This window comes from Pituophis catenifer, unplaced genomic scaffold (genome assembly GCF_029215685.1).
Source record: "Pituophis catenifer annectens isolate HBS135680 unplaced genomic scaffold, rPitCat1.0.hap2 SCAF_3, whole genome shotgun sequence".
NCBI lineage: Eukaryota > Metazoa > Chordata > Lepidosauria > Squamata > Colubridae > Pituophis > Pituophis catenifer.
In genome coordinates this window covers 97,584,260-97,597,552 of record NW_027256883.1, presented here as the reverse complement: position 1 = coordinate 97,597,552, position 13,293 = coordinate 97,584,260, and the positions used below count along the sequence as shown (strand labels likewise).

Below are 13,293 nucleotides of genomic sequence, written 5' to 3'. Positions count from 1 at the left end.
GGCAAGTATTTTCGGACTGCAGGCTTCGCGCCTGTCAGCTGGAGACTTTTTTCGAGCTATTTCATTGCTGCGTTTAAAAGGCATTGTCCAAGCAGCTATTTCCCGCCGCCGGAGGCTTCCCGCCGCCACCTGAGTCGCGTTTATAGCCCTTTGGCTAGCGACGAAGAAAAACCTCCCTTTTAGATCGGATCGGGCGGCGGAGGTTCATGCGATCATTTTCGGCTGGAGCGGAGGCTCGCCTTGCTTCTAGAGGTCGCCTATAGCCGGAGGGCTTGCGACTTTACGGATCGCCGTCTGAGCTGGGGATTTTGCCGTTTAACAAGGATTTGCCCTCCATTTGTTTCTTGGCACCATTCGCGGCTGCTCTACGGCTTTTAAAATGGCGGCCGCCATGCAAAGTACCTCAGGACATTCCTTTCGCAGGCGTCATCCCAGCGATCCCCTTGAGGGATCATCTTCCTCGATGCCCCCTCCTAACAAAAAATCTCGTTCAAAGAAGAATAATATTCAATTGAAAGAACCCAGGGCTTCTCGTGAGGAACAACGCAGGCACAAGGCAATTGAGAAAGCTTTTTCGAGAGCCCAATCCCAGGCCTTGGAATCCGAACGACGTGCCTCTCGACCTCCTTCTGTGTCACTCTCCCCTCGTTCAGTGAGAGATTTATCCCCTGATATTCTAGGGGATCCTCAAACGGTTTCCCCATCAGAACCACAGAGGCTTTTCCAGACCCTACCTGATTCTGGTCAACCTGGGACCTTACCTCCTGCTCCTTCACCTCCACCACCGCCGCCTTCTCTGCCACCCACTCCTATGGCAGATTCTTTGGAGGCGCTCATTTCTAGGGCGATCCGCCAAACTATTTCTGAATGCCTTAACCAGGCACCAGTTGTTCCCGCACTGCCTTCCCCTTCTCAACCTCTTTCTGAGGTTCGCCAGAATAGGTTGCTAAATCAGGAGCAATCTGACCTACAAGTTTCCTTAGATGAGTCGGTTTCAGAAGGGGAGGATTATCAAGATCAAGCCTGGTCGGATGACGAAGGATTGGGGCCTGATCAACCTGCTTTTATTGGCCTTTTCAAGCCACAGCTATTTCGATCTCTCCTTTTTAAGGCTATTGCCGTCACACGTTTGGGATCTTCTCCCCCAGCGCTTCCTTCCTCCTCTACAGCAGATCCAGCAGCTGCTATGTTTGCAGAACCTACCAGTGAACCCGAGACTATTCCAGCTCCAAAGTTGTTTACCGACGTGCTCCAGCGTCAGTGGACATTGCCAGGGGCTGGCCCTAGCCCTAATGGCTTGGATAAGCGCCTCTATAATTCGGCTCCTCCGCTTTCAGATATTTTACAAGCCCCCAAGGTTAATTCTCCCATAGTAGCTTTAACGGATTCTTCTCATCCCATGGGTCCTCCTGAGGACTCTCTTCGACCCGAGGACAAGAGAGCTGAAAAGACCCTGCTGAAAGGGCATCAATCTACGGCCTGGTCCATTCGTGCCTCAACATCGGCTTCTTTCTTTAACAGGGCGGCCTTGCTATGGCTTAAACAATTGCAGGCCAGGCTTCCTCTTTCAGATGCAAGATCACACCAGGACCTGAATAAGATCACTGCTGCGCTCGAGTATTCAGCGGATGCCACACTGAATTCTACCCGCTTCTCGGCCAGAGCTTTAGGCTCCAATGTCACTTCTCGCCGTCTCTTATGGCTCAGAAACTGGCAGGCCGACATGCGCAGAAAATGGCAACTCGCTTCTGCTCCATATTCCAGTGGATCACTTTTTGGTTCGGCCTTGGAGCCCTTGCTTGTTGAGACCAGGGATCGCGCAAAATCCTTCCTCCTGCTACTCGTCGGTCTGATTCCCGTTTTTCAACTTCAAGATTTCAGTCCTTTCGTACCTTTGGTTCTTCCTCATTCCCATCTCGGACCCAGCGACCCTTTCCTTCAAGACCTCAACCGGACTCCCAGGTTAGACAAGGGTCTAGGGCTCCCCCTCGGAGAGCATATCGGGGAGGAAGGGGGGTCATTGGGCTCGCAGAGCTCGATAAACAGATTTTTCAATTTCCGATTGGAGGTCGTCTCTCACTGTTTCGGGAGCGTTGGGCGTCCTCCATTTCTGATGCATGGGTGCTTAACACCATTGCCTTTGGTTTAGCATTAGAGTTTTCCTCCTCCCCTCCCTCTCGTTTTCTTCCTTGTCCCATATCAAGGGACCCAGTGAAGTCAGGTTTAGTGTCGGAAGCGATTGACCATCTTTTACAGATTAATGCCACTGAACAGGTCCCTGTCTCTCAACAAGGCCATGGTTTTTATTCCCGCCTTTTTCTGGTCCAGAAGGCTTCTGGGGGGTGGCGGCCCATTTTAGATTTGAAATCTTTGAACCGGCACATTAAATACCGCCGGTTCAAAATGCAATCTCTCTCGTCTATTCTTGAATCTATCTGCACCTCCGACTTTCTTTCTTCTATTGACCTTCAAGAAGCTTACCTTCATGTCCCCATTTTGCCCTCACATCGTCGTTTCCTCCGTTTTGCCTTTAAGGGAGCTCACTACCAATGTAGGGCTTTGCCCTTCGGGCTGTCTTCGGCCCCTAGGGTATTTACAAAGATTATGGCCTCTTTGATTGGACACATCCGTTCCCACCCAGTTCGTCTTCAGTTTTATTTGGATGACATTTTGGTTATGTCTTCTTCTCTTCGGGTAGCTCATGAGGACCTGTCCCTGGTCCTAGCCTTGCTTCAGGACCATGGTATTTCAATAAATTGGTCCAAGAGCCAGTTGTCTCCTTCTACTAGGATTCTTCACTTAGGTGCCTTAATTGACACTGTTTCGTCTACGGTTTGTTTATCTCCGGACCGTCAGTCCAATTTGCGTGCCCTAGCCCTTAAATGTTTATCTGCGGGCACAGCAACAGTTTTGGTTCTTTCCCGTCTGTTGGGCATGATGGTGTCCTCCTTCGGCATCACTCCGTGGGCTCGTCTGCACAGTAGAGAGCTTCAGTGGCTTTTGTTGCCATTTCAACGTGCTAGCCTGGAGGCCTCTTCCCGTCGCATTCGACTGCCGGACCCGGTTCTCCACTCACTCCACTGGTGGACTTCGCCGGCCTTGTCCCGGGGATCTTTCTTCAGGGAACCTCAGAGACTCCAAATTACCACAGATGCTAGTCTATCTGGATGGGGAGCTCATATTCTCCATCGTATGGCCAAGGTCAGTGGACTCCTCAGGAAGCCCTGCTCAGTATCAATTTGTTGGAATTGCGGGCTATTCGTCTCGCTCTGTTGCAATTTCAGGATCTCGTGGAAGGTAGACATGTCTTGATCCTTACTGATAATACGACAGCTAAGGCCCATGTTAACAAATTGGGGGGCACTAGATCTCGCCTCTTGAGGATGAGGCACGTATGCTGGGCGCCTGGGCAGAGGAGCACCTGGTTTCCATCAGAAATTTTGGGTTCCAACAACATCCAAGCTGATTCTCTCAGTCGGTCGCAGGTGGATCAGGGCGAGTGGTCTATCTCCCAGGAGCTTTTCCAAGACATCATTTCGAGATTTGGTTGCCCTGTCCTAGATTTGTTCGCTTCTCGTTCGAATCGTCTTCCCCGTTATTTTTCCAGGTTCCTGGACCTCCAGGCGGAAGCCACGGACGCCATCCGCAGCCCTTGGCCATCGGGACTGCTGTATGCCTTCCCTCCTCTCCCTGTGATTCCCAGGGTTATACGGAAGTTACTCGAAGAGCGGGCTCAGCTTCTGCTAGCGGCTCCCTTCTGGCCAATGCGTCCGTGGTTTGCGGACTTGATGAACCTCTCCGTGGCCCCCCCTTTGACAATCCCTGCCTCCAAGGTCGTCTTGTCCCAGGGCCTTCTCATACATCCGGACCCGGGCTGGTTTCGCTTAACCGTTTGGCGGTTGAGCGGCTCCTCTTAACGGAGGCCAAGGTTCCTTCGGACATCATTTCCACAATTCAAGCAGCTCGCCGACCTTCTACAATGCGAATTTATGAGGCCACGTGGCGGTCTTTCGCTTCTTGGTGTTCCACTATTCCAGTGTTGCCCACTTCAGCCTCAATCCTCCATGTTTTGACTTTCCTTCAGGCGGGTTTTCACAAAAGTCTGCGACCTAACACCTTACGTCGCCAAGTTGCCGCCATTGCTTCAATTCTGTCTTGCGGTTCGAAGGATTCCATCTCCCATCATCCAATCATCACTAGTTTCCTCCGGGGAGCTTCCAATTTGCGGCCACCTACAATACATCGTTTTCCTACATGGAACCTCAATAAGGTGCTTAAGGCTCTCATGTTCCCTCCCTTCGAGCCTCTCCGCTCTGTTTCCCTTCGCTTCTTGTCCTTCAAGGTTGCGTTTTTAGTAGCAATCACTTCCTCCCGCAGGATTTCGGAACTGGCAGCCCTCTCCGTGCGGGCTGACTTATGCATCTTCCATACCAATAGAGTGATACTTCGGCTGGACCCCTCGTTTGTGCCCAAAGTGAACTCGCCATTTCACAGAGCGCAGGAGCTCGTCCTCCCGGACTTCTGCCCTCGCCCTTCTCATCGGCTGGAGAGATCTTGGCACACGCTAGATGTCCGCCGTGCGTTGAAGATTTATATAGCACGGACTGCAAGTCATCGTAAGACGGAGGCCCTTTTTGTAGCCTTCCTCCCTAGGGACTCGTGTCTCAAGTGCTACCATAGGTCGCTGGATAAGAGCCGCGATAGCCTTAGCCTACCGTCAATCTGACTCTCCACTTCCTCCTTCCATCACTGCGCACTCGACGCGGAGCGCCTCTACATCAGCAGCCTGGGTGACTCAGGTCTCCCTCGAGGAGGTTTGTCGAGCGGCCACATGGACCACTATCAGTCCCTTCATAAGGCATTACAAAGTTGATTCCTTCGCCTCTGCGGATGCTGCATTCGGAAGAATGGTCCTCCAGTCGATGCATCTCGCTTGACAGTTACCGGACTAGTACCTTCCCTCCCGGGTGACATCAAGCTTTGGTTTGTCCCCACTCTGACTGACATTTTTCCCTCTCGATGGAGAATGGACGTTGGTCTTACCTGATATGTCCTTTCTCAGCATGGGGAAAAACGTCAGTCAGCCCCACCCTGGGTACTTTCCGGTGGTGGTTGGGGGGGGGTGATATTAATTTTTTTATCGTTTCAGGAGGACACGTCATTCGAGTCCTTTGCTTCGCCTCAACGAAGAACTGGGGCGGCCTCAAGGGGCGGTGCCTTGGCTTTCAAAGGTCTCGGTCATTGGCTGGACGGGACGTATCCCCACTCTGACTGACGTTTTTCCCCATGCTGAGAAAGGACGTATCAGGTAAGACCAACGTCCAATTTCTGTCTTTTAATCCTTCCTCTATTTTCCATATTTCAAATGTCACCACTTACTAATGTTCAGTTTGCCAACCAATACTATTTTTTCCTGCTATAAATCTGAATGACAATTTTTGCAGCCAGCACTTATCCAAACACAACAAAAACGTCACCAAATGGTAGGACAGTACTGTTTGCTGTGGTTGTATCTGGCAGACAAGCTGTAACTAACAGTTTACAACTAACCTAACAAAATATTATGATGATCTGTCTCTTAATTTTGCTAAGTAGACAGAGTGACAAAACCTACATTTTTAAAGGTTTTGAGAAATATTAGCAAATTAATAGTCCTTGATTTATGATTTATTTATGACCATAATGGACCTGCCATTAAGATGTAAATTGTGGTGGTTATTAAATGAACTATTTCGCTGAACAACTCCTAAATTTTTCTTTTCTCCTTCTCGCTATGTTGAGAAATGTGTTTGACTCCCTCTTCTCCCTTATCAAAGCACTGGAAGGAGAAGAGGAAGGCTTCTTTTGGGGACACATTCCCCAAATAAACCTTTCCTGTTCTCTTTCTGCTACTTTATAGACTTATGGATTTAGAAAAGGTATTTTCTAATTAAATCTTAGAAAGGTTCTCAGTTTTTAGAATTCAATAGTAGAAGCAGTTATAAGAAGAAGTAATGAGCTTCCTTTCCCTAGATATTTTCAACCAGATACAGAACAGCCACCTGTCAATGTTTCCTTGCACTGAGAAAAGAATGTTATTGAATTACTTAAATGTTTATGGTCCTAGAATTTTACATTATTTGAAATATGCTATCTGCATCTTAATTGAGATAACCATGTCTTCTTTTTAGAAAAATCTATTTAAAAAGTTAGTTTGTTCCTACTTCTTGCATTCCTTAAAAACACTTCTTCTAAAAAATTGCTTAATTCCAGAAATTCAATTTCTCTTCCTAGCTTTAATCTCAAATTGTTAAACTGCTAAGTATTATGATATTTATTTCCTCAAAAACTACTGCCAATTTTTAAAAACTTACCTGCTGCTTCCAATAAAGCTTCTAATCTTGCTTGTGTTTCTGGATCCACTGTACGTAGGTCTGCTCCTTCAGCAGCGCTTGATAAAAATATCTCAGATGTTGTTTTAAGCACTGGGTTATCCAGATCTTCTTGGTCCAAAATAAATGATTCAACCTATTTGAAGAAAAAGAATATAAAAATTGATTCTAACATATAAAACTGGGAGATATGTTACTAAAATATCCTATCTCATCTCTCGTAAGAATTTTACTTTTCCAGACAAATATTACAGAAGCATGAAATTTCAGATAGAATACAGGTAACCCTCAACTTATGATCACAATCGAGCCCAAAATATATGTTGCTAAGTGAGATAGCTGTTAACTGAACGAACATTGTCTTACCTGAATGTTCCTTTTCGGAGTACTGCAACTGCAGTCCATGGCTGGGTTTCTTCATCATCAGTTCCTTTTGACTGGGTGATATTTTAGATACATCTCTCCTCGCCCTGTGGCCACGCCCCCTGCTCCCATAATGCACGTCTTTGAATGAAGGCGCGACCACCTAAATTAGTCCAAGAAAAAAACCAACCGGTCGACAACCTTAACAAGTCCGACCCGGCTCAGACACCGGTAGTTCAATAATAGAGAAATGAAAATACAAGGGAGGGGATGGACTGCAGTCGCAGTACTCCGAAAAGGAACATTCAGGTAAGACAATGTTCGTTTTCCAGAGTACTGCTCCTGCAGTCCATGGCTGGGATATACCCAAGCCCAGAAAAAAACAAGGGTGGGAAACTAGAGGCCCCCGGAGTCCTGTGTCGCCAGAACACTCTGCAGGACACGACGGCCAAAGGAAGCCTCAGCCGAGGCAAATGAATCCACCCTATAGTGTCTGATAAAGGGTGTCACCGAGGACCAGGTGGCAGCCTGGCAGATGTCAGAGACAGATGCCTGAGTGGCCCAAGCAGCTGACGTTGCCGCACTACGAGTAGAGTGAGGCAAAATTCCAGCTGGGGCCTGCCTGTCCTTGCGTTCATAAGCAGTGGAGATGCACGCCTTAATCCACCTGCCCACCGTCGATGGAGATATTTTTTGACCCAAGGATCTTGGATGAAAAGATATTAAAAGGGCCTCCGTTTTCCGGAACGACTCAGTTCTGCGAATATAACGCCGGAGGGCCCTGCGCACGTCAAGGGTGTGCCAATCCTTTTCACGTTGATGCTTAGGCGACGGACAGAAGTCAGGAAGGATTAATTCCTGAGCATGATGAAAATATGAGTTCACTTTCGGCAAAAAAGCCGGGTCCAGGCGAAGAACAACAGTATTAGCGTGGAAAATACATAAGTCGTTCCGGATCGACAGAGCTGAAAGTTCGGATATCCGTCTCGCGGATGTGATCGCCAAGAGGAAGGCGACTTTATAGGACAAGTACTTAAGAGACACAGAGCCCAGCGGTTCGAAAGGGGGACTCATCAGCGCTTGAAGAACAAGGGAAAGTCCCAGGTCGGATATCGACGAACTGGAGGCGGATGTAAGTTCATAGCCCCATGCAAAAATTCTCTGAGTTGGGGGTGCTGAGACAGAGACGAGTAAGGTGGACAGCGAACAACAGTGGACAAGGCAGCGATCTGTCGACGAAGGGTAGACGGTGACAAGCCCTTGTCCAGGCCAGACTGTAAGAAGCAGAGGATGTCAACGACCTGAGCCGAGGTAGGGTCTACCAAGTTGTCATCACACCAGATGCAGAAGGCCCGCCACGAGGCCTCGTAGATGCGTGATGTCGAAGGTCTGCGAGACGCCTGTATAGTGGCTATGACAGAGTCGGGGAGACGGTCCTTGCACAGGATGACCCGCTCAAACGCCAAACGGCCAATTGGAACCATCCTGGATCTGGGTGGAAGACCGCTCCCTGGTGTAGGGAGAGACGGCTCGGAGGAATCTCCCACGGGGGAAGTATGGACAGGGCTACCAGGTCAGCATACCACGGCCGACGAGGCCAATTGGAAGCCACCAGCAGAATCTCCGCACGTTCTTCCAATAGCTTCCGAATGACTTGAGGAATCAACGGAAGCGGAGGAAAGGGGTACAAGAGACCGGGAGGCCAGCGGCACCGTAGAGCGTTGTGGTCTTCCGCCATCTGAGTTGGGTAACGTGTCACGAACCTGGGAAGCTGGGCGTTCGCCGGACTGGCGAAGAGGTCCACGACAGGCAGGCCGAAGATGTTGGCGGCTTCCTGAAAGATCTCGGGATCCAGTTGCCATTCTGACTGGTCTATCAGTTGCCTGCTGAGCCAATCCGCTCTGACATTGTCCACGCCCGTGATGTGATCGGCCCTCAGAGACAGAACGAGACCCTCGGCCCAAGAGAACAACTTCTCTGCTTCCAACATCAGGTCCCTCGACCTCGTGCCCCCTTCCTTGTTTATATGGGCCTTGGCGGAGATATTGTCCGTAAGGACGAGGATGTGCTGGCCCCGCAGCAGGGACTGGAAATGACAGAGCTAGGCGAATCGCCCTCAACTCCAAGATGTTGAAGCTCAACGTTTGTTCCGAAGACGACCAGTGAACCTGCACCATCTGATCGTTGAGATGGGCTCCCCAGCCCAGGAGACTGGCATCTGAAGTCAATGTCAGCCGATCCGGGAGCAGAAACTGTGTGCCGAGAAGAAGGTTGGGACCTATCCACCAGTCGAGGGACCTGGAAACTTGAGGGGGGAGAGAAACCTTGTGGAGAGAATCGCTGCGACCCGTGCGCTGAAAGGATAGCAGGAACCACTGCAACAGTCTCGTGTGTCTGCACGCCCATGGCACTATCGAGAAGCACGAGACCATTTTTCCCAACAACTGGGATAGAAGTAGAAGAGGAACAGTCCGTTTGGACTGGATGAACCGAATCAGGTTGCGAATGCTTTCCGTCCTGTCCGGGGATAGGGAGACCTGGCCCCGAACAGAGTCGATCACCGCCCCCAAGTGTTGGAGAACTGTGGTCGGGTGCAGATGACTCTTTGGGAAGTTGATCGAAAACCCGTGGTCCTGAAAGGAGCCGATGACATGGGCCAGGTCCCGAGGTGCTTGGCTTCTGGAGGACAGGACCAGAACGTCGTCCAGATAGCACAAGACTCTCACAGGCAACACCCGGAGGGCAGCCGCCACCCCGGCCACCAGTTTTGTGAAAGTCCTTGGGGCAGATGACAAACCGAAGGGCATTGCACAGTATTGATAGTGGTCCTCCCCAAGTTGAAAACGCAGGTACTGGCGATGGGCCGGGAGAACCAGAACGTGCAGATACGCCTCCTTGAGATCGACAGACTGGAGAAGGTCACCTTGTCGCACTGCAGCAAGGATGGATCCCAAGGAGTGCATCTTGAACCTGCAGTAGTGAACCGACAGATTCAGCTGCTTCAGATTTAAAATGGCCCTCCAACCCCCCGAGTGTTTGGGGACCAAAAAGAGAGTCGAATAGAAGCCCTTGCCCTGCTGATCCAATGGAACAGGTTCTATTGCACGGATAAGGAGCAGGTGGAGGACCTCCTTCCGCAAAAGAGCCGCCTTGTCGGGGGACAGGTGGGTCGGGCAGCGGACGTAGCGAACCGGAGGGCGTCCCAGAAACTCGATGGCTAGGCCCTGAGATACTGTCCGAAGAATCCAGTCCTCCTTGGTCGAGTGTTCCCATTGTTGGTTGAAGAATTGAAGCCGCCCGCCAATGGGATCCTGCAAACTGTAGTCATTTGCCTCGATGGGACTGGCGGAAACCGGCTCCACGGAAGGGGCGTCTGGAGCTGCTGGTTCTGGACCTGTCCCGAAACCATTGTCTGTCTGAAGAGCGGTCGGCCCCCGGAAAGAAACTGCGTTGTGAGTAGGGGCCCCCCGACCCCGACGTGCTTCGAAAGGGCTGACGTTGAGAATAGGGTGCGTAGCGCCGTTCCGGTCTGCGGTACGAAGACATGGGCATCACCTTTCTTTTATCCTTGTCCTCGATCCAGGACAGGATCCAGGGCAGGACCAAAGAGGTTCGGGGCCTTAAAAGGGGCCGCTGCCAACTTCCACTTTGCTTTGGCGTCAGCTCTCCAATTCCTGAGCCAAAACAGTCTACGAGATGTCACAGACGAGGCCAAGGCCCTCGCGGCAAACTTCACCGAGTTTAACGAGGCATCCGCCGAATATTCGGTGGCAGCCACAATTTTATTTATATCCTGGTGAAGACGTGTGTCTTCCGGCGGTAGTCTCTCTTGAAGTTGCCTCAGCCAAAGCAACGTGGCTCTATTAAAGAACGACGAGCAGTTGCCATCCTAATTGTCCAAGCAAGAGATTGATGCTCCTTACGAAAGGAGAGTTCAGACTTCCTGTCCTCTGATTTAAGAACGTCCAAAGCGTCCGAAGACAATAGCGAAGAAGAGGAGAGGCTTGCAATCGGATGGTCAACCACAGGTAAAGATAATAAGGAGTCCAATTCCGGGGCCCCACAATATAGCTTTTTGTCCAGGCTGGTAGGCCCCATCAGAGAGCCCGGTTGAGACCAGGGGGACTGTAGAACATCAGCAAAAAGTTGAGGACAAGGAATAAAGTCCTTCCCCGGCTTGGATGACGAAAACAATGCCTCATGAGGAGCCGAGGAAGTAGAAGGTTCAGCAAACGGGACTTCCATATTGGTGACCTGCCTAGCTTTATGCAGCAGAGATTTAAACAACGAATACCGGAACAAGCCGGAAAAGGCAGGGGTGTCCGGTGCAAGGCCTTCATCTTCCGAGAATTCCAATTCCTCAAGAAGCTCTCCCTCCTGCTCGGAGTCATCAGAAGAGATGTGAGCCAACCGGGATGGAGACCTGGAACGACCGGGAGCCGATGAGTGAGAAGTACAAAGCTGAGCTGGAAGGGGTTGTTGAAGAACAGATTGGTGGAGTCCTGCAGCCAAAATAGAGGAAAGAGCAGTGGACAACGCCGCCTGTAAGTCGACCTGGGGAGCCAACAGCTGACCATCTGGGCCCCGAAGTCCGGCAGCGGTCGGGGTAAACGTTGCTTCTGCCCGACGAGGAGATGGAGCATGAGGCTCTGCAAGGCCCACGGTTGAAACGTCAGGTAAGGAGACAGAGGCCCTCTTAGCGTGGAACAGACCAGTCGGAGCCTGAGAGGTGGAGGTGTCACGCTCCTCACCGAGATCAGGAACGGCCTCAGATGCCAAAGAAGAGCCATGTTGTAGGAAAAGGTGTTGGCTGGTAGCAAAGACAGAGGCCAAAGAGGTCTGTCTGGCCTTATCGTACTGCCTCTCGAGCGCTCTGTGTCGGCGCTGGGCGTCTTTCTCCGCCGCTGCTGAAGGTCTGTGCTGGCGAGAATCAGTAGGAGCGACAGTAGACCTGCCACGCGATTTTGATTTATGTTTAGACGGGGCCCTTGGTGGACTGGGCTCCCGTTCCAAGTCAGAAGACAGGTAAGAGTCAGCCATCTCAGGATTGTGATCCAAAGTATCTATATATACAAATGTCTCCTTTTTTTTTTTTATATTGTCTTTATGATTTTTTTGATATTTTTGGTATTTTTTTTTTAATAGACTATAAAAACAATAACTGTAAAATTTCAGGAACTATATACAATAACACCAGTGGCCTTGTATGATGGGGCAGCAAAGGCGCAGTAGAAAGGTCCAGAAAGGCCCCAAAGATGAAGGCCAATAAGGTGGCCTAGCGTAAACAAGGCAAGCCTCAGGTCCCAGCCACAGGGACAGCGATGAGGCAGAGATGGCCAAACTAAGGTCCTGCAATCAACGTGGGCGAGAGGGAAGTCAAAGATCTGCCGCCAAGGGAGGGGAACGACCGGCCGAGAGATTAACACAAAATGGCCACCGGAACGACGACCGCCCCCAAAATGGCGCCCGCGGCACTCGGAACCGCGTGGGCTGATAGCGGTTAGCTCAGGGCGTGCTCTGAAGGCAATCACAGCGACTCGAACACAGACCGGTAATAAACTTCAAAAGGCACCGCCCGAAGGTCGGACGCCTCGCTCTCTCACCGCCCGCCGAATGGGCTCGCCCGGTGCTCCAGACACTGACGATTGAAGAATCTCCTCAGCGCAGCACACTCAGTAGGAAAGGAGATCCGGCTGCGCTAACCGTCGCCCTAGCCAGCAAGCGCCGAAGGAAACGTCAGAGCTTGCAGGGCAAACCATACAAGACTCCGGAGCCGCCTCTACGAGAGCCGATACGAGCAGATCACAGGAAAGGGTGTGGGGGTGATCGCAGCGATCCGCAACACCCGCGCTCACACCAACGGCTTTAATTAGAGGCAGGGAACCGCCCTGAAGGGTCGGAAACCCCTGGCTGCGGTCTGACGGCCGTCAGAAGCCCCGGGGAGGAACGGACTGGCGCCCCAGACTCGATTCTTGCTCCCTGCAGCCTCCTTTTAATACCGGCTCTCACCGAGAGAAAAAAACTAAACAAAAATAAATAAAGGCCTAAACGCTAGAAAGCTAAAGTCCTACAATGGTAGCGAAGAGAGAAAAACACACCAGTCTTCAGTGACTGAATGAAAAGACTGGTGCATTATGGGAGCAGGGGGCGTGGCCACAGGGCGAGGAGAGATGTATCTAAAATATCACCCAGTCAAAAGGAACTGATGATGAAGAAACCCAGCCATGGACTGCAGGAGCAGTACTCTGGAAAATCACTAGTGTTATTAAGTTAGTAACATGGTTGTTAAGTCAATCTGGCTTCCCCATTGACTTTGCTTGTCAGAAGGTTGCAAAGATAATCACATAACCCTTTGCTGTTAGTTGAGAAGTTGTATCCGATCCATCGCAACCCCATGAACAACGTTCCTCCAGGCTTTCCTGCCCTTTCCTGCTCTCCTGCCCTCTACCATCCTCTGGAGTCCATTGAAGCTCACGCCTACTGCTTCAGTGACTCCATCCAGCCACCTCGTTCTGTCGTCCCCTTCATTTTTTGCCCTCAATCTTTCCCAGCATTCCCC

At 50.7% G+C, this 13,293-nt stretch overlaps 1 protein-coding gene across 3 annotated transcripts in view; it reads right to left on the bottom strand.

The window, feature by feature from the left end:
• The window catches only part of ANKHD1 (ankyrin repeat and KH domain containing 1), a 170,280-nt gene that overhangs the window by 136,554 nt on the left and 20,433 nt on the right, over positions 1-13,293 (bottom strand). For all 3 annotated transcript variants that reach the window (XM_070940827.1, XM_070940828.1, XM_070940829.1), the window contains exon 2: positions 6,354-6,507. In XM_070940827.1, coding sequence (XP_070796928.1) covers positions 6,354-6,507 — 154 coding nt within the window. The remainder of the gene's footprint in view (positions 1-6,353; positions 6,508-13,293) is intronic.